Here is a 26,022-nt window from a genome sequence, read left to right on the forward strand (position 1 = left end):
GTGCCAAAAAAAGAAAAAAGTGACAAACTCAGCAGCAATGTCTCTTTCCAGACATTGCTTTCAAGGTCTGTGGAATAGCTTGAGTAACCAGATCATGATTTCTGGATAAAGACATTGCTTTTGAGTTTTTCAAATATATATTTTTGCCGCTTTGAGCATCACAAGCCAAGTGCCATCCAGTCCCATTATATTCAAAAGAGGGCAGACATCTTCAGGACTGATGTCTCAAACACTGCAGCTCATACCAAAACCATCTAAGCTGACAAACAGCACTACAAGCAAGAGGTAAAAAATGATTTTGGTGTGAACTGTCCCTTTAAAATATTTTCTTTTTCGTAAGCATTCAGTATAAACCCATACACTAACAGAAACCCAAAGATGCATCTGCATATATATTTCCAGCTGCATTTTAGTCGGTTTCCTGCTAACCCCTTCCATTGAGAAAAAGTCATTTCTATTGATTGCTTTTCCAGGCATCATTTAATCTGATACATATTCACTTGTAAATATCGACCTTTCCCTGCTGCCCTGACATTTGTGCCATAAATACTTTAAAAGTGAGCTTGCGAAAAGATATGAAATGTTATGAAGCTGTAAATAAAAGCTGGATTTAAATAGTAGTGGGTTACTTTTTTAAGGGGTACATGTGGTAAAAGTAATGCAAACTTTGCGCATTACGTTCAAATGATTGAATTTCCAGTATGCCCTTAAGTGGAAATATTATTCAGTAGTCATGGACATATTCAGGTTTCCCTCACTTGCCCCATACTTTAATTCTTGATGATTTGGCATGACTGTAATTCAGCTGTAATTAAAAGGCAGGATAAAAACCCATGTTAGATGTCGAGCTGCAGCGGTGAGTCTCTGCAGCACCGAACTTTATCACATACTGCCACCTGCTGGAGGTATTTTAATACTGTTGCGTGAGCTGATTTTTAAATGCATGTATAAAAGTCATTCACAGGCAGCCTTGTGACAAATTTGTCTTTATTTCAGCTTGATTAAATGGCAATGATACAAACCTCAAATCAAACATTATCAAACAGAATACCAAAAGAAAATGGCACAACTAAAAAAAACAAATGAAGACAAAATACCCACTATACATTTAAGTATGTACAACTTTGATAAATAAACCAATACTGTCTAGAATTATGATTGTTTTGCATTTTATTCCTTATTTCTCTAGGATTAGAGCGCAGAGAGGAGCAGAGACAGGAAGAGAACCGGGAAACAGAACAGGCAGGGACTGAGGAGAATGACCAGCAGGCACAGACGACTGGAGACGAAAGTAGAAAAGACAATCGCTTGATGCACAACTCAGACTGTGTTTGCAAAATGGTACCCTGACGCATTTTGACAAAATGACTCTGACTGCCTCCGCGTGACCAATCAACCATCCTGACCTCCAGCTTTTGGTTCACTGCAGTACATTCCTCATACGACAAGTAGTTTTGTATTGTTTCACATCACTCTTTGGATCCTGAGACAGGGACAACCCATTTTATTTCCAGGCGTAGCTTCAATAAAACACTTTTATTTGTGCCGCTTTGAAGCCGCTACAATAATATGTCATATTTCACGTCTTAACCATGACCTGAAGCACACAGTATTGTACAATGATCAATGAGGTCGAGCTAAAAATGACAAGAGATTTGTTTTACCATTAAATAGGTAAACCTCTACAAAGAAAAAGCACATTAAAGGCAGGAAAGAAAGATTAATTCTATTTTGACCAGGAGAAGAAAACTGTGCATTACTGTCGCCAACCAGCAGCTTTTCTCATCACATTTCATATAGAGCGCCAGGCACTGTGCAGCAGTAAAGTAACTTTCCTAACCGTGAAATGAAATTAAGTAGTATAAAGTTGTCTTGTGATTGAGACAAAATGAGAGAAAAATGTATAGGAAGAGAAAATTAAAAAAGGGGGCAACCTGTTATAATTTCCAGACAACCTCAAAAAGAAGCCCAGGGTGACAAATACTCCCTTTAAAAGACACTAATCCCCAGGATGCACCTCAAGGACCTTCAGGAAATGAACAGCGAGAGCCAGATCCGACACTGAGACCCCGTCCAGACAAGCAGACACCCTCACCTGCAGCGCTACGTCCCCACGCTGCAGCTTCACATTTACAGAAACAAAACCGAACAAACAAACAAACAAACAAAAAAAACAGTTTGGTCTGGGACACAGATGAGGCTTTCATTCCTCGCATGGCTGTCATGTTGTGAACAGGATCCATGTCGACGCAGACATGGAAAGTTTCAGAACCTCGTAACAATCTCCTGAGTGGCAACTTTTTTGAAACTGAGAAGTTTTTGTTTTCTTTTCTTCTTTTTCTACAAAATCAATGACAGTTGGCAAATTATACCCTCCCTCCCACACCCGCCCCCACTGCAGTTTCTGTTGCAAGAACTTTTTTTTAAATTTTTGTACAAAAGCAAACTAAACAGACGCAAGAGGAATTAACATTTAAAGCTGTAAAAATAGACACGTATTACCCTAACATATCAAAGCACATCAGAAAAGCTCTTAACTTTTCTTTCAGAAAGCGAGGAATATTTTGGTTGGAGTGCCACACTTGGTCAGACCTGCTGAGTTTCAAACGATGTGTGCTACTGGGGACTGCATGAGTGTATGCATGTTGTGTATGTGTGCAATGTATATGGGAATTGTGTGTGTTTTTTTAAAGCATATTCAAAGGGGATTTTGCCGAGTTGAACAGCAAGATTTCCTTTTGGCCTCATAGACAGAGAGCACACACAAAGCCGAGAGAAAGAGAGAGGGAGAGAGAGAAAGAGAGAGAAAGAGAGACAGGGGGTTAGAGGACGCTTTGGCCCCGACTCTTATCTAGAAACCCCAGCATGCTTCCTGTTTTTCTGGCCAGTAGAGTCTCAAAGCCAGAGCTAGTATGTATCCTAGAGAAATCCCCTGGAGAGGTCTGAGGCAGACCTTAGCCGCGGCCTCTGCACCGACCCAGGCAGGGTGAGCAGAAACCCGGACCCCCTGCTCTGTCAAGTGCAACATCTGGAGCGCTGAGAGCCTCTAGTGCCTCTTCATGGACGACACCTTCTTCTTCCTGGCTGCCAGCATCTCGTAAAAGGGGTCCCTGCTGATGGCAGCTCTGTGGGCACAGACGCAGAGGGAAATGTCAGTGAGAAGGATAATGGCATAACTTTGCATAGTGCGGCACTTAATGTCAGACAATGTGCCTTTGAGTGTAATTTGTGCTTGTTTAGCCGGTTTTTATTCCAAAAATTTACAGGAGGATGTGCGTGATGAAAGTCAAACGAGACTGTAAAAAGAACACCTTTTACGGTTTTAGACCTAATTAAGAGGAACTGCTCTGCATGATCTGCACTTTTGCTTTTATTTCCCATACATTACACCATGGAAATACGGGGACAGAAAAGTGACAATCAGTTCAAACCAATCTTCCCCAATTAAAAGGGATTCTGGTATATTTATGGGGGGAAAAAAATAGTAAAAATGTAAAAAAAAAACATTCAAGAGGAGGCACGGAGGGAGAGACGTGAGGCAAAGATGCTCGTGTGCAGTAAATTACTGCTTTTTGTGGCAATTCTGCTCCTCCATTTAGACATAACTCAGTCAAATCTGAACAACACTAATGTTTAGATTCAGAATAACTTCATGAGGATATCATCGGCCCAAATGACCACTGCAAATAAAAATTCACAAATCTGCTTGGAGGAAATCATTGCCACAACTGCACAACTGCAAACATGAACAGCTATCTCCTAATTCGGCCCACTTTTAATGGTGCCAGTATGCTGACATGGTAACAAATACAGGCTGGAGTTGCAACCACAGCTAAATCACTGAGTCCAAGGCAACATTTGCCCTATCTTTACACCCCTGAAAGCCCTTACATTATGGGAGCTGTAGTTCAAAAACCTGCATCATGATTATCCACAAAATCAAACCAAGGTAAAGACAAATAAAGGAGTGACTTTTACCCCCCCTGAACTACAGCACTGAGCCTAACACACTAACTGTCATACCATGCCTTCAAGAAGTAAAGAAAAAACATTTACTTGATGCTGTTCATCCATTCTTCTTTCTCCTCAGCAGTAGGGGCGGAGATGCGGTAGAAGGTGTGGTTGCCCTCCACAACGCGTCCGTCTGCTTCGGTCTTGCACGCTTTTATCACCTGGTCTTTGTTGTCAGGAATGAAAAGCTCAAAGCAGTTCTGCATTTGTGAAAAGTACGGAGGTTAGAAACGATAGAAGGTATGATGTGAAAACAAAAATACAAATAACTAAATAAATAAATAAATGTATTTATCATTTTTTTCATATATGATAATCAAATACTATACTACTATACTCATATACTATATAAGCACAGATACCTACAATTCCATACGTGTACACTATCTAGGTTTAGAAATCCCCATTTCTAAATAACTGCCAATAAAAGTGGTTTTCTATATAAATGCAACTGCCCATCAAGCAGCAATAGTCAATTAAATTTCTATATATACTTAATAAGGAAGATGGATTAATTTCTAAGTTTATCCTCAAAAGTCAAAGTAGTGCATGGTGCAAATCCAAGCTGTAGAAAATCAACTAAATTAATACCAGTAATCAATTTTCTTAATGAGCAGCACTGGATAGCTTACTTTTTTACTGTTCATAAAAAAAAGGGTGGCAATAAAATCCCAGTGCTGACAGTGTGTAATAACATAACACACCAGCAAAGGGAGCTGTACTTACAGGCTTCTTATCCTCCACCTCTTTGATGCTCAGGTTCTCCAGCGGGATGATTCCTCTGGGCTCTTTGTCCTGCACAAATGTGAAATATGTGAGTGACAGGGCGCTACATGCAGGGATCGACAGGAACAGAACAAGCGGCTTCTGTACTGTGACGGAGCTGTACTCACTGTGGTGTACTCAAAGTAGTACAGACAGTTGTCTGTGAGGATGAACCACCTCCTCTTCCAGGTTTTAACTCGTCCCCCTGTGGAGCAAACGGCCAGGGTCAGAGAAGCTCAAGAGAGAAAAGGGAGAGAAACGAGCACCGAAGCACCGGGTCGAGCAGCAGACAGGCAGACAGATGTATGGGCAAACAGACAGATGACGGCTCCACAGAACTCATTTTACCCAAAACATCCCGCTATTCACCCTGATCCACCATCGCATCATGCGCTCACCATCACCACAGCTGCACAGCCCTCAGCTCTCTGGTTATTGACTCTATAAGCCCTGATTGATTTAACTTGGGCCTATTTTCACACCTACATTCATATATCAGTTACTCACAGTTCCCATATATTGTTGATAAATGCCATATTAAGGCTAACTGAGCCAATGTGATGCTACACAATAAAGCTACATGTCTTCATTAGTATCTTGGTGCGTCTCTTCTTACTTGTTTCTCTTTCCTTATTTGCTGACTCAGAGGAATGAGTGTAGAGAGCCAGGATCAATAGACAGGATACAGATCTATGTACTTTGCACTCACTGAACTTAATAAAGTAACTAGAAGACAGTTATAAATATGGAAAGTACTCCAATGACTACACAAAGGCTGGGTGTGGAATGTAAGGAGGACTGAGGATTAAGGGTTTTTTTTTTTTTTTTGATGCCCATTCGGGACTCTGGTTAACTCTGCGGCTCACTGATCAGTAGCTGACCTCTGACCCTCTTTGTCACCCATACTTCCTGTGAGGGGAAACCTGATCACAGTGGCAGATGGCACTATCACTCTGGGAGGATGGGATGCCAACAAAACTGAGTGGGGCAGGAAGCTCAGCGCCTGAAGCTATGCTCGGCTTCTCTACAGGCATCTCAGACAAAATTTCCTGTTTTTGGCTTTGTTAAGTAGCACGCAGGAGCAGTGTCCAATGAGTTTAGGGGGTGAGCTTTCTTTCTGAACATGACATAAGGAGCTAAGCCTTGTCTAGACTAAGCTATCCCAGCACCAGTGTTAGTAAAAGCTGCATTGTGAAACCCATCTACCAGGACAGAGGAGGCTTTGAGGATGTTTATATACAGACATGTAGAACACACTTATGTTATCATATAACAGCAGCAGCGCTGTATATGATATCCCATCATCATCACAGACATCATGATAGGTCAAACACTTCAGTCTATGCTTGTTATAATCTACAGACGCCATCGACACGCTTCACTCGACAGGCGGAGATGGAGAGCCACTCGCCACATCTCGACTCGTCAGCGTGTTGCAACAAAAAAGCAGACAAACAGAAAAACACAGACGCAATGGCAGAATCACACAGCTGACAGGCCCAGAGTTGATTGGGTTGGTTGGAGGTTGTGACTGGTGTCAGTTCCTGTCACTCCCGAGAAAAGAGATATGACCTCATCCCGTGCAAGAATGTCTGGGACGAGGTGGGACGTCCCAGCAGATTGTTGCAGAGGTGTGTGGACGGTGCTGGGCCGGAGTGGAGCTGAGAGGAGGGGGGCACCCATGCATGACGGGACTGTGGGAGGCTGGGCGAGTAGAGGTTAAGAGGGAGCAGGCTTTCTTGTGAATCATATCTAGTTGTAAATGGTTTTATGGTTTCTTTGGAAATGATTTATCGCAAAAGTTTCAATAAACAACTGGTTCTCTTCTAACCTAAAGATTTTTATTTTAAATAAGGGCTCTTATTTTGTAATTGATAAGAAAGATGCATAAATTACAAGAATGCACAGTCAAACTAGTAACCGTGTGCACTTTAAGTGAATATTAAGCATGCATGAATCATTTGAACAATGCCTGACTCCGTTTCGGCACGCTCTTCTGCCCACGCTTCTCTCCCACAGTTTGGTCCAGTCCGGTCAAGCACCACACCGGGCCGCAGCCACACTGTTACCCTTCAGATCCATTTACAGCATAAGATAAGAAGAGCAGAGCCACATTGTTGGAAAGGTGCAATATTCCCTTTCCATGCAGCCAGCGAGCAAACAATGATGAGCCAATAGGTGAATGGGTTCATGATCAATTCAGAGAGTGAAGCAAAAGTCCTTTGTTGTGCTCGCTGTATGGAAAAAAGGGTATAATGCAGCTTCCAAAAAAACAGAGATCAAAGAGAGTGACCAACCACAGCATACAGAGAAAAGAGGGTCAAACTGCTCAGTAGAGTGGTCACAAAGCATCAGCTCCCCGAGCCGAACCCACGGGGTGGCAAACGAACCCGGCGACTGCCCGGCAACCACCCACAGAGATAAAAGAGTGTGGACAAACCACCAGCTCAATGAGAGACTGAACAGACAAACATCTGAAGTTCAAATGAGTCGATGGAGAGACAAACGATAAAAATAAAAAAAAATCTGCAGACAAAAAAAACCCCTGTGTGAACGTATCAAAAAAATGAGAAAGAGAACAAAAGCATGGCGGACCACCAAAAAGCACCCGAGAGCTGAGAGATGGACTAGCGTTTTGGGAAGAGCAGGTGTACATACCTCCTGAGGAAAGACAACAGCCAAAATCATGGGAACAAACAAACAAACGAAGAGGAAAAGAAAACAAAAAAAATCAAATTAAATGATAAGGAATTATTGCACCACAGTCCTGTTAATCTGGTTCCAGCGAGGCTTTGATGAACTGCTTTACAGCTTCAAGTTTTAATTTTCCGTGATGACAGTCAACACATTTTATAGTAACACTTTCTATGACGCTCATGTCAATAATGCAATGTAAACACACTTACAACGTAAGCAGTGTATGATTACAAATATAAGCACTCTTGAATAGCCATAATACTGTATGCCAATAATCGTCCTGCATTACAATGCATTTTAAAATGACATTTCAGGCTAAGTATCATAAAACTTCATAATTACTGGTCACTCTTCCATTTTTTTGTGAGAATCATATTGTATATTAAGTTTAATAGCTCTTATACATTAAAATTAATTGGAATATAATGTATTTTAGTGCAATTATAGGTTACTCGAAGTAAGACTTTTCTATAAATTGAGTCAATTTAGTGAATGAAATAGGGATACATTACCAGTATACTGGTTATGTTTCTCTTTTTTTATTTGATTCCTCTGTTGTATTAAATCTCTCTGTAAAGCACTTTCTTGTTTTAAAACGGGCTCTATAAATAAACTTGACTTGACTTGACTGGATCATTTATCATTTGAATCAACTGAGTCGTTAGAGCGACTTTTTTGGGGGAAACCTTACATTAAATGTTATCCATTCAGTTGTTCATCATCAAAAAGTTGTGCCAAATTTTAGTGCTTGGTTGTTTTGATGATCTCTTAAACAATAGATTAATTTTACATCATTTGTGTTCTTGCATAGATTTAATGCCATATTTTTCACTTTACTTCAAGCAAAAAATGATAACTTATAGTGACTTATAATTACAATATAGTGCATTATAACAGTGACTACAGTGCATTATAAACTTACTATACTCTATAATCTCACAACTATGTAAGATTTGAAATGTAGTGATATAGTGTGGGATATTGTACACTATAGTGTACTATGAGATATAGTACACTAAGGACTTTAAAAAAAATGTGACCAGTTAGTATGGAGTATCATGACACTTAACTCATTATATATATTTGTAATGTGTGCTGATTATTGTTTCAAATCAATGCAAATATTTATGAGTGCCTACAACTATAATTATTCAGTGCTATAAGCAGGTTATAGCACATCATAAGCTTGTTTATAAAGCATTTTAGGAATGCCCTGCGTCATAAAAAGTGTTACCATTTTCACATATCTGCTTTTACTCTATCAGCCCACAAGGGGGAGTTGTACTCATTATCACAGCTGCTGCCGTAAAGCACTACATTAAATATTGCCTCCACTTGAGTCCATTTCTGTTATTTCCAGTTTTTTACCTTCCACCCTGATTGTTTTTACTCAAATCTGCCAATTAGGAGTCATTGGAGAAAGAGTAATTCTTTACTTTCTTGGTATAGTCGGTTGTAAAGATTCACAGCGATTGGAGGATACAATTTCACTTTGAAAATGAATGCTTTTATAGATTAAATTCATTGTGAATCTGAACAACAGAGAGAGATATCAGAGGAAACAGAAGATGAAGAGTTCAGGGGTCCAGCGTTGTGCTTTTCTGCTTGTAAGGTGACTGTGAGCCAGTAAACGTACCAGCTGACACCCTGTGAAACATTTGTTACAACTCAAGTTCGTGTGTGTGTTTTTGCATGTGTTTGTGTCAGAACATATGGTATAAAAATTGGCAAAAGGTCAGCACAAAAAGGACCTTAAAACGTCACGAAACACTGGTAACATTTAATTAGGATAAAAATATAGTTTTAAGACTACAAATATAGATTTAAAAAAAGACTTAGACACACCCTTTATTATTAACAAAACTCCAAGGCCTGCTGAGACCCTACACAGTATACACTTCAAATCTCCAATATAAGAACCAAAATGTCCATGAAAAATGCCCTCAATGCAGTAGGTGTGCACACTTGATTTACAAGCTATAAAAATCAGTATTTGTGCATGTGCGTGCATGTCAGAGTATGAATATGCCCTGTCTTAAATAATTCAGAGGCCTCCACATGTGGTGCTCTGATCTCAGGGCCACATTCATAATACATGAAAGCGGGCAGAGATGTCTTCAGATGTCTTAGGTTGAGTGTGTACAAACCTATCCACTCATGCTCACACTTTAACACACTCACACACACACAGGTTACTGACCTCAGGAGAGACATTGGTTATCACTTAATGCAGCCTGGACATAATCTACCAATATGAGCTGCTTCGAAAAACAACAATCTGAAGAAATCTGTCACCACAGGTACATCAAATTGGCAATTCAATAAGTGCCCAAATCACCGTGCACATGTATTTCAGTGTCACTCACCCAGTTTTAGCAGCCAGCCCTCTCTGTCTGGGTTAAAGAAAGTGTGTGTGAGGTCGTTGCCATCGTCCTCTGGGATTTTGAAAGGCTCGTTCTTGATGCTCTCATACAGATTCTACAAAAAAGGTAGTTGAGCATGAAAACAGAGCAGGTTTGCAGGTGGAGAATACACTCACTGAGAGGGGAATAAAGTTTTAAATCCATACTGACCCTGAGCAAGTCTTCAGGTAAGTCTCCTCCGTCGTTGATTCCTCTGTTCATGGAGATGAATCGTTCCACAGTCGGCTTGTCCTTCACATTTGGGTTGTGGAGGCTGGTGTTTAGCATGATGATGGCAAATGACAGGATGTAACAGGTGTCTGTAACACACACACATAAATACACGCATACGCTATCACACCAAAAGCGAGGGATGAGCAAAAGGTTGCTGTTTACCATAAAAACTGCTGCCAGTGTTTAATTTAGTGTTGAAATATGAATGTAAATTAGCTGAGCTGAAAGGACTGCACTTAGGGGGCCATAGTCAAACAGCGAGGAACAGATAGGCAAAGCTTCGTTAGCGAGGAGAGTGGGTGGGAGTGAAAGGCTGCGTGTGGGCAGCTAAGTATGCATGTGTGTTTCTGGGCGTGCGCTTTAATGTGTGTGTGTGTGTGTGTGTGTGTGTGTGTGTGTGTGTGTGTGTGTGTGTGTGTGTGTGTGTGTGTGTGTGTGTGTGTGTGTGTGTGTTTTTGCTAAAAGACATCGTGGTCGGCACACGGCTGACACAGCAGCACTTTATCTGGCCCGTTAGGCTGTTGAGAAGTCCCATGCATTATTCACATCCATCTGCATTCATGTTAGAGGCAGGCGGCTGTCTGCTATGGGCATTATTTCCCAAAAGCCAGACACTCTTCCAGAGCACAGTTCACCTCAGCAGACTCTGTGTCTGCTAAACAAAGCAGTTTTGATATGACTCCCACTGACATGCTATTAGATCTCAGGGCAAAATGGAAAATTGAGTGCTTCAGGGAGACAAAAGTTTATCTGGTATAGCCCCTTAAAGATAAAAAAAAATGAGTTACACTTAGTAATTAGTAATTTTCTGATTAGAGCTTTGAATTAGAGTAACTGTGTCCCTCAATATTGCAGACAAAAAGGCTATATTTTAGACTTACAGGGTAATTTTGTTATTTTTTAAACCCTGGCGCTGTTTTCGCTCGATTTTGTGTCTAAATGATTAATCAGAACAACATTCTTTAATATTTGGTTCAGTATTGACAGACTGCTGGAGCCGGTAGCTGCAAAAAAGTTTGCATCCACCAACAGTGCTTGATTTTTACCACCGACAGGCCCAGATTGATATTTTAAGTGTCTGACTACATTATGGGAAGGATCCCTACAGAAATAGAATTTCTTTTCCAGAGTGAGATCCTTTTTAGTTTAACCAGAAACAGCCCTGTAATTGCTGTCGCCAAACTCACCAGACTCCATTTCAATAAACAGTAACTTTAGTGTGTATAGAGTCAGCATATTTTCACATCTAACTGGCTGAATTAGGGGTTAATTTCAACCAAACCAGAGTCGGTGATTGTTGGAATAGATGAAAAATGGACCTTGATGTTTTTTTGTGAGTTTTACTTTATTTCCAATGACTTTGAATCAAGTGTGTTTTGCAAAAATAAAATAACTGATTATCTAATGGAGTCTGGTGGCTTTGGCAATAACAATTTCTAGGCTGATTCTGTTTGAACAAAAAGGATCTTCCTCTTTAACAAAAAAGGGTCGGTCTCAGTTGAGATCCTTTCCATAATGCTTTAAGACACTTAATAAATACACATAAAACAAGTACTTTTAGTGGATGTGCACATTGCCCCCAGTGGTTACACTGCAGCCTGTTTTGTTGCGGCCGGCTGCAGTGATCTCGCACAATGCTGGCATTTTTCAAAAATTGTTGTTCTCACTTGTCACTTAGTAATAAAAACATGGAAAAATAGGGTCAAGGTTAGAAATACCAAAGTTACCTGTTATTGACAAACTATCAAGACACAAGAAAATCTAAAGTCATGTTGTTCTTGGTTTCACACACACATATGCAGCTTCTTGGCTTTTTAAGACTGAAAGCATTGATGGCACGATGGCGCTACCTGTGGACTGGAAAACGCCAGGGTTGCATTGGCAGTAGCGCTGAGCGAAGGCCTCCATCATGCGGTCGATCTTCTGAGCTTCTCCCGGTAGCCGAAAACTCCACAGGAACTGTCTGTTAGGGGACACAGATCAGTAGTCAGCGACAGATTCACTTTTACTGTAAAAAGGCTGAATGAGCTCTCTAAAGGTACAAAACCGAAACTGACAGCTGCAAGGGGAGGGGAATCTTTAAAAAAATGGACTGTATCACACATGATTTACATATAAAGGGGGGCAAAGCTGTGAGCATCGAGTCAAAGACTTGGTGAGTATGTAGCAGATTTGAGGATGTGAGTTCTTGAGAAGTTGCGGTCTTACCTTAGGGCCTGAACCAGATTGAGGTCTGTGAACTCATGAAGCTCCACAAAGGCATGGAGGACTTGGATATTGAATTCATCTCTACAGGAGAGAAAACAAATTTCTTGCTGGTAAATATTTCAAATGTGCTTTTCTGAATAACCACAACCAAATATGCAAAAGATTAGGGCTGCAACTAATGATTTTATTCATTATTAATTCATCTGACAATTATTTTCTCAAATAATTTGCTACTTTGGTCTATAAAATATCAGAAAATAGTAAGATACTTCCATCACTCTTTCCTAAAGCCCCAAATGACCTAAATTAATTTCTAATTTTGTCTGACCTCAGTCCCACACCCAAATTTATTCAATTTCCTGTCATATAAGATCAAAAAACCAGCAAATCATAACAATGCGAACCTGAAACCAAGAAATGAGATAAGATCATTGTGTCCAAGCAATTTTACTTATAAGCTGAATTTAAACGAGGGATTTGGTGGATGTTGAGGAAGGCTAAAACATGCTTGCTTTGTGGCTCTTCATCGAAGTCTGATTGTTGCCTCATTTGAAAAGTGGTCGCTATCAGCAACCTGAAGACCCAGCTCAGGGTGGCTCAAGAGTGTCTGTTATTAGCTGCATTCTCCCATCAAACCCAATAGAAGAAAAAAAACACCCACCACCTATGATTCATTAATCACCTAATCTCATTCGTGACATCATTCCTGACCTTCATGCCCTTCAGGGTAAATAATCTGCCCTGTGGGATCTTGGGAAGGCACTAAGGAGCTCTCGCTGACAGAGTCATATCCAGTCACTACTGTTCCCAGTGGACGAGTGACCAATCGTGTCTCAGGGCTCTCACGCTGCTCCAGCCCCTCCTCACAGAATCCAAAACACTTGGAGAGCTTGATAACAATCATACTAAGAGCATCCAACGACGGCCTGAGCTCCATTTCCTGGTTTGACCTCACAGACCACACCCTGACTGTAACCCTGCCTGCCCTGTAGTCCCTCAGCTGCACATATTAAACATCAGGCTCATAGCTATTTCCTGTATTATGTGTTCACTCTAACGAAGACAGTCTCAGCTCTCGAGAGAAATATTTCAAACACATGCATTCCCAAGTTGTGAGTCTCTTGATCCAGTTTCTTATGAATGAGTAAGATAACCAAAGCCAGATGGAGGCTATTGAGTAACGGACATCGTCTTGAGAGGATGGTCTAAATGTGGGACCAATAGACTAGAAAGGATGGGCGTGTGCCTGACCGAGAGGAAGCACAGCAATAAGGAAAATATGCACTCGCTATTCGATGCTTTTATCAACCACATGGATGGGTGCTGGTGATTCATAATGGAGAGAGAGATGGTTAGATAGAGGGGAAAAAACAATAAATTAATCTTCATTCTGACCTCTCTCCGAGGTAATCTCCGATGGCTGTTTTGTTGAGGCCCTCGCCCTTGTAGAGGAATTGAGCAATGTCGTCGCTGGTATTTTTCAGCAGGTCATTCTCAATCAGGAACTGGATCCCCTAAGAAAAGAAACAGAGCCCCAGGTTACATCCTGCTAATGAGAACATGTGGGACACGTTTCCGAAGAATCACAACAGTTTCATCTTTATCTCTCTTACCTTTTTGGGGTCCATGTTAAATTTCTTACGGCCCATGGCCACCTGTTTATTCCTCTGCATATTTTTCCTGGAAAATCAGAGTAAAGGTTGTTGTTAGTTGTTTTTTTATTTTCTTTTTCAATAATTATTTATCCTTTATCCAGGGTTGCAACAATAACTTTTATTATTGATTAATCTGTCAATTATTTTCACAATTAACTAATTCAAGTGTTTCTTCAATGCTGGCTGCTTACAGTCTGGAACCTTCTCACTACCTTTTTATAAAGCTTCGACCACACCTATACGCTGTGGGGGTACACATCCATAAATGTTGCAAAAACAAAAAAAGAGGAAAATAAGAAATTGCTAAGTGTGTAAGAAAATGAGGCAATACCGGAGTATCCAGATAATAATGTATCGGTTCTCAAAAACACTGTACTTATTTTTACTTTTTGCTAACACGCAAAGATTTGTGGCAGTGGTTCATTTTGAATTGTGAAAACGCCCGCCATTCGACTTTTCAACTTAAACTGCTAGCTTTTTAGAGAGTGTGTAACAAACAAAAATGTAGAGCCCACTGTTGTGATTGTATTAAAAATTTAAGTTTTTTTAATTGAATGACAGGAGGAGGATTACCTCTGTAAAGAGTCTATATATGTTTTAGGAAAATCCTGCATAGTACATCTTTAAGAATTTTGTCTGTTAAATGAGCAACCCTCCAAATCCAAAAATATTAAATTCAATACCACAGAACTCTCAGGAAACCCTGAAGTATTCACATTTGAGATGCTTGAATCATGAATTCATTTAGATTTTATGCCTTTTAGGTATGCAAATCCAACAAATTGATTTAACAAGACTCGGTGCATTATAATAAATGTATTCGCTTCATTTCCTGAAAGTGTCTTTCCCATTAACATTTTTCATTTGTTTGGCAGAGACGGGCCTTTCCTCCCCCGCCACTGTGATGACAAAGCATTGATAAAGCCTTTAACACCATGCATATGGGAACGTCTCATTTCTCAGGCCTTGAGTTATTCAGGGGTCAAAGTGCGCTCAAAGAGTCCGCCATCACCATGGATACATCTCCCATCTCCAGCCGGTGAGAGGTCACCACTTCTTCCCACTGATTCACTCGCACCAGCATTCTTCCAGCTCTTGTCTGCCAAACTTCAACTAAACACACGCTCCAGGACAGCTCATACAATCATGTACTTTCATCAATACATGGATTGAAGAAACTTTGATCACAAGAAGGTGTTGTAACCTTTAATGGATTTCAGATCCAAGAAGGAGTGCTTTAGGATTGTTCGGTAGCTGATGGGATCCCTATACACTTGAGTAGACCAAACATCAGCACTCCCTCCCCTGGGACAATCCATTGTCTGCCTCTGCTCATACACCCACTGCATTATTCAATGAGGCCTCCCATCATGGGGGTGTGCCTGATGAAACATTTAAACTGCCCTAAAAGCATAGCCAATTTGGGGAGCTTATTTTGTGTGACGGGATGGCCCGACCTGCCCATCAAACATTAATAATTGACAACTTCATTTGCTAAGTTAATAGAAGGCAAACAACAAACCAATTAAGGAAAAACAGAAAGGGAAATGTGTGTGGAGGGGAGAGTCAGATTCCTTTCTCTTACCTCTCCTCAGTGGAACCCAGGTTCTCGATCTCACTCGTCACTTCTGCTATCTCATCCTTCAGCCGCTGCAGGAAAGACACAAATGTTAGTCTTAAAATGTAATGAGAATGAGAAGATTAGTTCATCATCTGCATCTGCCTACTAACTTCCCTCACACCGGGAGGTGTGGATGAGTGTGACCAACACAACCAACATGCAAAGTGTTTGTGTCAGGCTCTATTAAACCGTGCTGAGGGAGAGGCATCGTCTTTGTTTGTCTGTAAGCCAGGTGGCCTTTTATCAAGTCCAGCAAATACTCGTAAGAGCCATCACCGCAAAAGTGTCGCTGCTGATGAAATGAAACTAACTGCTGCTCATCCTGCTCCAGGATTCCTACAGCCTAAATAATCACCCCACAAACCACGAACCAAATTTTTTTATACAGACTTAAGGACAACAAATTTTCAACGCAACATAAAACATTACATTTTTGGTCCAGTGAAAAAGTAATATCTGGTTAGAATTGGGAAATACTCAGCATTTATTGGTGATTTTTATTACTAATTGTGTTTATCACTCTGTATGTGGAATTCTACTGCTTTTATTCCTATCATGAAGAGTTTAAGAGGAGCAATTTGGTTAAAAAAATGTTTTTTGACTATGATTTTACCATGATAAGTCAGAAAAAAAGCAGCTCATGAAACTGTACTTCCAATGCATTTTTAAGACTTTTGAGAGACTGATTTCAGGCATGTCAATACCAAATAAAGCCTTATTTTTAGATTATGAATTCAATGCCTTAAAGGTCTTTTTAAGGATCCACAGGAACCCTGCAGCTCTCTTCAGTTACCTTAAACTAAAAACGGAGTTCAATGTTATTTATTGTCACATGCACAAAAATTATAAGAGCATTGCCACTGCAAATCTTCTGACTCATGCCTCCTCCAACAACGCAATTAGATTTGTATAAAAAAGAAAACCACACAAGTAGAATCATAAAGAGCATCTTAGACAAAAAGTAGTGTAAGTGAATACATTCAGATCTGTATCTCATACTAATGCATGTGTTTTTGTGCTCTTTAAAAAAAAATCCTCCTATTCTGAATGCGATAAGGCAGAGAACATTCGGGCACAACCTCGATACAAATGGAGTAAGAAAGCGTAAAAGTGGATTATATTGTGTTTAGCGTTTTAGTGATTAATGGGCTTGCAGGCAGATTTAGTCGATCGAGCCAGGACCGCCGGTGCCACACTGGCGCAGTAAGGGCATTACAGAGGGTAGAGGATGGAGAAGGTGACGTCAGCTTGATGAAAGTGCCGAATAATAGACTGTAGCATAAGAGAAGTCCAGTATACAGAAAGACTTTGGATCAGGAGAGGCTGCAACTCTTCAAACCATCAAGCCTCCCCATTCATATCCAGCCGCAGTGTTAGTTTATCATTTCTCATGCATAAGACCAACACAATATAGGCCAAACCACAAAGGGAACATCTGTGTTTTCAAACCCTGCGCAATCACAACACATTCCTCAGATGCTTGCCTCCACAAACAAAGGCTGTGTTATACAGGGAAGTGGGTGGTTGTGGTGAGGGGGCTCAACATGCAGGACCAGCAGAGGAGGGTGTAGGAGTGGAGGAGGAGGAGAGCGGTCAGTACGTAGACTACATAGAAGGTGAGGAGGAGAGGAGGGGTCATCAGAGGGGGTGGGGGTGGGGGGGTGTTATGTTGGCCTAGGCTCGTAAAAGAGCTTGTGTCCAATGTGTCAAGTTTCAGGGCCAGAAGAAACTGAGTTGTCTGACATCTGGAGGCCAACACTCCGCTAGGCCCTGACAGTTCAGTCAACCCTGTGTGTCAATTGGTTACAGAGTTGGTTACTGGGTGACAGAACTAACCTGAGCAGCTCGTTTCGATAATCAGATCTGCTCTTAGGTTTAGCCAAAAAAAATATCATGGGATATACTGTAAGGAAATTTGGCCAAGCTGATTTGAATCCTGGCTAGAGAGAACATGAGGGATATTTAACTGCCTGGACAAGCACGTTTCTCATAAGAGCATAATCCCATTTCATCTGTACGCAGAATCATTTCCTTGTCTTATTTTTAAACTCATGTTAAATTCAAAACCACATTTCAATAAAAAACCCCAAGTTGTATCCATAAATAGAGGTTTTTGTTGACTCTATAATCTACAAAACACAAATGGCTGAAAAGTAAACAGAAATGGTTGGAGGAAGTGAGCACTTGTCAGGAAATACCTCAAATTCCACTTTGAGTGAAATGGACTGCTTGGAAAGAGACATTTGCAGATCTGGACAGGAGGTTAATATTTAACCAAAAGAGGAGTTTCAATTGTAACTGAGTACAGTGGATTATAGCCAAATATCTGGATCTTGTATGTCAAAAATTAAGATCCTCCTGCCCCTTGAGCCAGTGAATCTCAAGACTGGTCATTTGAATGGATGGTTCACTTAATTTTTAAATCAAAATTAGCTAGACTGTGATATTATGCTCTGAGAAGCATAATTTTAGAAGCTTTTACAGCAGACAAAATTACAGCACCATGAAATGTGTTGCAGTTGGGTAAAATAGACCTACTCTTTTCCATTTCAAATCTAGTGTATTATTTATTCATTTATTTTTTTACATTTTATTTCAATTGAAAAGTAAAATTATTTTTGAAAAAAATGTTCACATTTCTCTAAAACATTAGTAAAACTGAAAAATAAATATAAACTTACGGTTTTCTGCTATCAAACACATAATGTACATGATCTTTCTTGTACCTATCTATGGATCCTGTGGTTTAGGATTCATATCAACAAACATTACCACATCCTACTCCAGCATTACCTGAATGTCCTCCAGCAGCTCCTGCTTGCGCCGGCGGATATTCTCCAGCTCCTGCTGCTCCTCTGGGGTGAGGTCGTCCGGCACTGAGGAGAGACGAGAGAGAGAGTGAGAGAGAGAGAGAGAGAGAGAGAGAGAGAGAGAGAGAGAGGATGAAGGGTTAGGACAGAGTCGCCCAAAATATAATGCACCTTAATCCTTCTTTATGTATATCTCCCCCCTGAGGCGTGTCCCTGAGGGTATCTCAGTGCACAGAAATATCATCATAATTTCCTTCATATCAGAAGGTGATTGCATGTCCAAAGCAAGTGGTGTGGAGTCCTGCCATGTGAAATATGTAGTAGTGACAGTCATGAAATATGTCTCTCAACATCAAACAATATGTGGTCAAAAAGGATCGTAGGCTAGAGGAGATCAGGCAGCAAACAAACACTCTCAGGCCTAGTCAACATGTTCACAGGGTTTTTTTTAAACTACCAAACTAAAACTGATTTATCCTTTTTTTTGTGTGTAAATCTTTCCACACAAGCAATGCAAAACCAAGAGGCAGGCAGCGATGACTCAAAAGCCAAGCAAAGAAGAAATTAAAGATGTTGGCCAATCGGAAGCCTGAAAAAAAGCTATCATCGAATGGCAACCAGTAGCAGTGATCTTTTCAGCATATTCTGACACTTATGGGAGAGTAACTGTACATTTATGTGTAAACATGCAAAAAGTCCCATTAGCAAGCTTAGAACTAGAACTATTTTGGCAACATCCACCACTGCATGACATGTTGCCTCATTTGTGTGGCTGCAAAAAGATGAAAGTCCACATTCTGACGTTACAAGCCAAAAACTCAAGTGATCTAAACTGCCATTTGCATGAGGACGAAAGGCAAAAATGCATTATAATAAGCTACATTTTCAAAAATACTTGTGTACGAGGGAACTAGGCCTCAGTGTATAAAGCATCACCACCAACAGTAAACCAAGTATGTGGCAGCCAGGTGCACCTTGAAGAGGGCTTAACTTTTGAGTGTAATCTCCACGACTAAATGAAAGCGCTCAGGTCAGCCAGGCGGCACTGAGCATCGGCACCAGAGTAGCACAAATGTGACAGGTCTCAAAGCGCTGCCAGTTCTCCCGTCACTCACACTATAGGCTGTTATAATTAGCTTTGTCTGCGCCAAGGACTGAGGGGTGAGCAACGTGTCCTGATTGATGGACACGTGTTTGTGTGTCTGTGTGTGTGCAGCTCTTACCTGCACTACAAGCATAAAGGGACACCACTTGTATCAGCACTCTAATCATAACAGCAGTCCAAGCACAATCCCTGTTTCCTTTACCTAAGCACTGGACTGGAAGCATTTTCCATTCACTATATCTTCATCAGATTAAGTGTCTCTTTGAAAACTAACTTATTTTTGAATCAGAATTACTCCCTAAAAGACAGCAATAATTGCTTGCTTGAATAAAAAGTATTTTTACTAGCAGGCAATTTGGAGAGCAAAATGCTTCTATGTATTTTTAAAACATCTGTAATGCCTGAAGGGAACTGATTTTATCCTCTTCATGTTTACAAAAACGTATTTCCACTTGCTGACGAAATGCATGATCCAACATGCATTTATGAATTCTAAATTTTAGTTGAATTTCCTGGGAAATAAAATGAAAGCTTGTGCCCTCTGAGGTGTAGACACCAACCATTTGGCTCCTCTGTGGCAAAATAACTGCTGCAAGGTGTCGTTTGGGTAGACACTGAAAGACTGTCTCAGTATCACATCACTGGAAATATTTAGCATGAGTGAGAATCAACTCCACAGAGCCATGTCATTGTCATGAGCTGATCAAGTCACAGCAGTTATGTTGGAAGATGATCTCTGTCCGGATTCCCCCAGTGGCCAAGCACAAGCCTCCTCTGACCTCTCCTCCTCCCCTCATTATCTCAGTAGCAGGGTTCAAAGGTTAAAAAGGCTAGGGTTGACTGTGGATCTCTGAAAACTGGTTAACAAGGTAATGGTTATAGAGTGATGGGAGCTGAGGACAGAGGACTCCTCAATACAAGGTTTTATATGATTCAATGCACACCTCTATAAAACCAAAAATGACCCTAAAGACATCACTTCTCTTTATTTTTTACTCTCCTAAATGAAAACATTAATTCAATATTGGTGCTACATAATCCTAACAAATCCTGAAAAATTCTTGACTAAATGTAACAGCTAAACTGTGGACACAGTGTACCTGCAGTAAAAGGTCAGTGAGATGAAGGTTACAAAAGCTAAACAAAATCTGGCACAGCAATCAATAAAGCAAGGACGAGGCCAGCCATGCAGAAATTATGAGCTTCATTGTGCTTTGAGACACACACAAACATGCACAACTTCACAACTAGCAAAACACAACATAAGCTCATTTTATTTCCCTAAAAAGAAGATTAAATCCAAGCATAATATTCTAAATAAATTATACCCCATAGGGAAAATACATGCTGCATAATGGCAAGCACTTGTTTTAATAACACAAGGTATGCTAACCTAAACAGCTTGAGGCCCATGACTTACATTGGAATGTCTGCTAATATTTAACACAGGGATAACAGACAATGGAAGTCCGAAACAAGAGTCTTATAGCGGGCTGTTAAGGAACTCCTAAACAAAGCCATGTTGTCTTCCTGTGTTGTTTTCAGACAGCTGGAGGAGCACGGCAGTCCACTCAAGGTTGACCTTTCACACATCATACCTCACAGCCTACAGTACATCTGGAGAACCGGCCGTTTCCATCCTAAATATTCAGGGTATCCATGGAAACCATGATTTACTCTACACAAGATTTACAGGGGGAGCTGACACCAAGATAAATACTTGAGCAACATTTTGTATTTGGTCAGACAGCTGGGGCTTATACTGGGGAAAACATGGGTGTTTTGATACAGACTGAGATGCACAGACACAAACATACAAAGTGCTGACAGGTTTGAGAGTGTGTGTTCGGCTCCCATTTAATGACCCTGTCTCCCCATTGACTGGACAAGTTTATGTCGCGCTGAGTAAACCGAGAGCAGGCCGTGCATTTATCAGCACAAACAAGAGCCACAGAGAGGAAAAGATTAAAGCAGGAAGTCCGTTCCTCTTTCTGGAAATATGATGTCAGGTTGGGCGGCTGGTGGACGCTGAAGCGACGCCACACAAAGCAGGACAGCCAGACCCAACACAACCACAGCATTCCTGTGTTGAAGGAGGAGCACAAAGTCAAGGACTGACAGGAGAGAGGAGCTGGAGAAAATGACTATAATTTAAAAGAAAGTGAAAAAAGGAGCGTTATCATTCGAAGATGAAAATCATCTTTCCTCCCTCAAGAGCACAAACAAGGAGCTTGTAGGAAATCAGTATCTCAGCCCATCAGCAGGGCAGACTCCCTTTTGCCGGGATCAGAGATGGACAGTAACGAAGAACATTTACTTAAGTACTGTACATAAGTACTACGGCAGCGGAAGATTTATTTGAGAGATTCTCCACTAGATCACCAAGTCCATGCTGGAAGTTTTTGAGATGAAGAATGATTTGTATTATAAATGTTTGCTCCGTTTACTGCACCCTCATTACATTTTATTTATGTAGTGTGACAATATACAACAATGCATTGAGATTTTTTTAAGTACTTTGAATACCTAAGTATTTTTAAAAGCAAGTACTCCAGTACTTTAACTCAAGTAATAATTTGACTCAGTAACTTTCACCTGTATTGGAGTAATATTTAACCAGGAGTATCTATACTTTAACTCAAGTTATAGAGTTATGTACTTTGTCCACCACTGCCTGGGATTAAAGGGCAGGATTTCTACCCTGTCTTCCCGCAATTATCTATCGTCACCTACATGATCTAACTTACTCAAGGAGCCAATCACATACACCAATCGCTGCCTTCCCTACTCCACCCAAAATGATCAAGACCACATCAGGGAAGGGAAAGGCCCCACCAACGCATGTGCCAGAGGTAGGCACCAAGTGGGTGTCATTTCCCTAAATACAGCAAACGAAGGGGGAAACCTATTCACTTAAGTAAATGCTGAGAGCTGCTTGTTTCTCTTCAGTCTGGGAGTGCTGCCTGGCTGTCATTCAGCAAACCTCTGCACTGGTAGGGCAAATGAAAAGAGGCTGTCATCAGAAACAGACAGGAAATGACAAAGAAAGGGCAAACAGGGTGAAGAAAGAGTGAGTTTTTGTTGTGAAAGCTAATTATCTCTTTTGCAGATGCAGTGATACAGCTAAAACATTTGACGACTAACTGATATGAAAGGAAAATGTGGTGTTTTTTCCTTTATATTCACAACCTCACCTCTGTCCTGTCTATATTTGACTTAAGGAGCCTCTCAGAAGCAGAGGGCCCCTAAAGCGGTCTGACTAGTGCTACCCTCTATGTAGTGATTTCCACAGTCTGAAAGAGAAACACAAGCCGCCCACATCTTCACTCCTTCAGGGACTCACGCTGCCCGGAAAGCAGGTCATTCAGGGGAATCACATGCACACAGAGGCGTGCACGCTACGAGTGCAGTCGTGAACATACACTAGGGTACAGTCACATGCACATGCGTAACACCCACACACACGCCGACGCCCTTGGCCGACGTAGTGCGTCGCCAAGGGCTGTGCTGTGCCTGGCGCTGTGTCAGCGCTAAGCAACTTGATTTTTGTTTCGACTTTCAACACTAACACCATCTGACTGGAACTGTCAGGACTATGATATTCAGACTGAGTCAGTTACATCACTGCAAAAAGATTTCAAATAAAGGTTATTAACCAAAGTCAGTTTTGGGAAACAAGACAGGACCTTTCTTGTAGCAAAAAAAATGATACTAGAAAAACGTCCTCACATTTGCTTTTTTGAAATAATAATTAAGTTTTTCTCTGAATGCTTTAATGCTTTCTGAAAGCGTAAGCTAACACTTGTAGCTGATGCATATGCCATGAATGCCAAACTGAATGCTTGCTCTCTACTTTACTCTCTTTTTGCAAAACATTGCTCTTTACATTGCTACACTTCTTTGAAATTGCCTTTCCATATTAACATTGCATGTAATGTGGCTGAAGTCTTATGGCCAAAGAAGTCAAGAGCCTTTTTTATTTTCTCTTTTTTTTCTTACAAAATGCTTTTGCTGTTTGAGGAATGCTGAAACCTTGTGAGAAAAAATCTATTTGATAATGTGCTATGTTGAGTCTGTATTTCAAAAATTTTGATCCCTGTGTGTTAGTGTGTTTACTATATATAAAGGTAATTTTTTTGCAAACTGCCCTGCACACAGAAAAAGTGTTTTTTTTAATTTATACTTTTGTATGCTTGCTTACTTATAATATGCATGGGATTACTTCATTGATTACACACAATTTTTAAAAGAGTTTGCGAGAACTGTTTTCTCTTGCAAGATATGTGTTTTGCTTGTTTGCTGCAAAGTTTAGTGGTTAGTGTGTAGATTTGAGAACGTGAGTGGAGAGCAGATAATGATAATGACAACATCCCTGTGTTAAGGTACTGACACGAGTGCCCGTTTACCAAATCTGGGACAGTATAATCTGAGCTTTAGCCTGCCATGTCCTGGCCCTCATTACTACTGAGTGCTGTTTAACCTAATTTTATGACTCAAAACACTTAATATGCTCCCTTTGAGTATAACCATGGTGCCCACTCTTGAATTGGCCCTATTCCCTACTACAGCTCTATTTTGTTGTACATAAACTCTTTTTCAAAACTTTTGTCACGTTAACATTGTAAAACTCATAACAATGCTTCATTTGAGCACTAAATCCCATTGAACAGTTTGACAGTGTGTGTCCTAATCTTTTGCCTCTAAGAGTCTGCAGACTTCCTGGATGGGCAAAGTAGTTTTTAGTGAGGGCTGGGTCAGCGGAGAGCACTGGGGAGGTGACATCAAGGGAGATACCAATTATAGCTCCCTCTCCCACAGCGGCGGAGCCCACTAATACACATCCTGATTGCCATCCTGGCAGAAGAGGCAGACGTCTCATTTCCACCCAGATCACTGAAGAACTCTCCTTGGAAAATAAGGAAATTAGAATTCTTCAGTGCTTGTAGGATCTCTCAGCTTCCACCCCCCTCCCTGCAGATGTGACCCAATTTAGGGAGCTCCTCTCAGAGCACAAGGATTGAAAAAACTTATTAATTAAATAAGCTCTTCACCTAGGCCACCCCCAGTGACACAACTGCCGGGCAGGGTCACAAGATACACACTGAGGTGCACCTAAAAGGACACATCTATGCCCCACACACAGATCTGAATGGTGAACTGATACAGTTTGACGTGACACCGGATCTATTCTCTCTATATCTACTTGACCAGATGGAGACATCAATGAATATATTTACGCTACAACGCTGCCTGTGATCTGCTGACTGAGGGAATATGCAAAGAGATACGCATCCAGTTCAGCAGCCACGTGTCTGTGTGCCTGTACATAATTACATTTTGATGAAGTGCGGGCACTGATCGAGGCAGATGAATGACACTCATAGCAGGAATTGCTAAATGCACAAGGTCCTTTATCTGGTGTCTAAAGCTTTTTCCTCCATATATTTGTGAAACAAACAGCATTAATTTTTTTCTAATACTCTTTATTATTCTTGATTACCCCTTCTCTTCTTCCTCTGTCCTGTCTCCTCTCATTTACTCCTTTGTACCTTTCTCTCTGTTTCTAACCAACCTTATCTCCAAAATGCAACCAAGATCATCAATTTTCTCCAACCCTATACCTCTGCCCCTGTTCTAAGGCTATTGTTGCTGCTCTACAGCCTTTGTCCTTAGAATAACATGGACAGTTCTCTTTGAACAGTAAAAAGCACCCCCCATCCCAGGGTCCCTGTAGACTCCAATCAATCGACCCCTAGCCTATACCAATAGAAGTGCTGGCTGTAACAAGAAGCAGTCCACTTCATGATGAGGTCTAATGCATTCAGCACAAAACACATGCGCACAAACAATCGATTATGTGAGTTGGGTTAGGCAACAACACACGCAGAAGTACACCAAAGGCTATTAAAATGGCTCTAAGCTTTCTGATCTTTGCTGCTGTTTGCTGCGTGAACAACAAAGGGCGATTTAAAACGTGAACGTCTCATCCGCTCATCTCTGATCTGAGACTGAATCTCATTACTTTAGAGAATCCCCCAGGGGGGGACTCTCCCTCATATATATTTGAAACCACACACACACACACACACACACAGACACACACACACACACACACACACACACACACACACACAGACACACACACACACACACACACACACACACACACACACACACACACACACACACACACACACACCCTCATCTTTTGAACCAGACAGCTTCTAACAAAGTGGAGTGAGTGTTGTGAAGGAATGCCAGTTTTTAAGGCGGGCAACGGCCTTAGCGAACTTCTTTGACCTTCAGATCTATTGCTGCCAAACACAAACACAGAAACAGGCTGAAATGGACCACCAGTTATGGATCACAAACCTGACATGTCCTGAGGGTGGGAGGAGGTGAAGGGGGACAGAGAGACGACAGGAGAAGGAGCCCTGTGTTTGGCCGGGGAGGCGTGGGTTGGCGAATGGCCGGAGAACACAGAGACAGTGGGAAGAGCAGTGGGACGATCACA

The 26,022-nt window shown here is 41.0% G+C and overlaps 1 protein-coding gene across 4 annotated transcripts in view; it reads right to left on the reverse strand.

Annotated features, from left to right (window-relative positions):
- Positions 1-970: 970 nt before the first annotated feature.
- The window catches only part of cyth1a (cytohesin 1a), a 51,248-nt gene continuing 26,196 nt past the window's right edge, over positions 971-26,022 (reverse strand). For 2 of the 4 annotated variants that reach the window (XM_088090906.1, XM_042504948.2), the window contains exons 2-13: positions 18,387-18,469; positions 15,558-15,622; positions 13,931-13,997; positions 13,713-13,831; positions 12,318-12,398; positions 11,960-12,072; positions 10,047-10,195; positions 9,840-9,951; positions 4,905-4,981; positions 4,738-4,806; positions 4,057-4,211; positions 971-3,125 (exon numbers count right to left, since the gene is read on the reverse strand). In XM_088090906.1, the coding sequence (XP_087947032.1) occupies positions 3,047-3,125; positions 4,057-4,211; positions 4,738-4,806; positions 4,905-4,981; positions 9,840-9,951; positions 10,047-10,195; positions 11,960-12,072; positions 12,318-12,398; positions 13,713-13,831; positions 13,931-13,997; positions 15,558-15,622; positions 18,387-18,469 (1,169 nt within the window). In that variant the 3' untranslated portion in view covers positions 971-3,046. Of the gene's footprint in view, positions 3,126-4,056; positions 4,212-4,737; positions 4,807-4,904; positions 4,984-9,838; positions 9,952-10,046; positions 10,196-11,959; positions 12,073-12,317; positions 12,399-13,712; positions 13,832-13,930; positions 13,998-15,557; positions 15,623-18,386; positions 18,470-26,022 lie in introns of all 4 variants that reach the window. The other 2 variants (XM_042504949.2, XM_088090905.1) reach the window with 1 other exon arrangement.

This window comes from Plectropomus leopardus, chromosome 18 (genome assembly GCF_026936395.1).
Source record: "Plectropomus leopardus strain MGB_pleo_1.0 chromosome 18, ASM2693639v1, whole genome shotgun sequence".
Classification (NCBI taxonomy): domain Eukaryota; kingdom Metazoa; phylum Chordata; class Actinopteri; order Perciformes; family Serranidae; genus Plectropomus; species Plectropomus leopardus.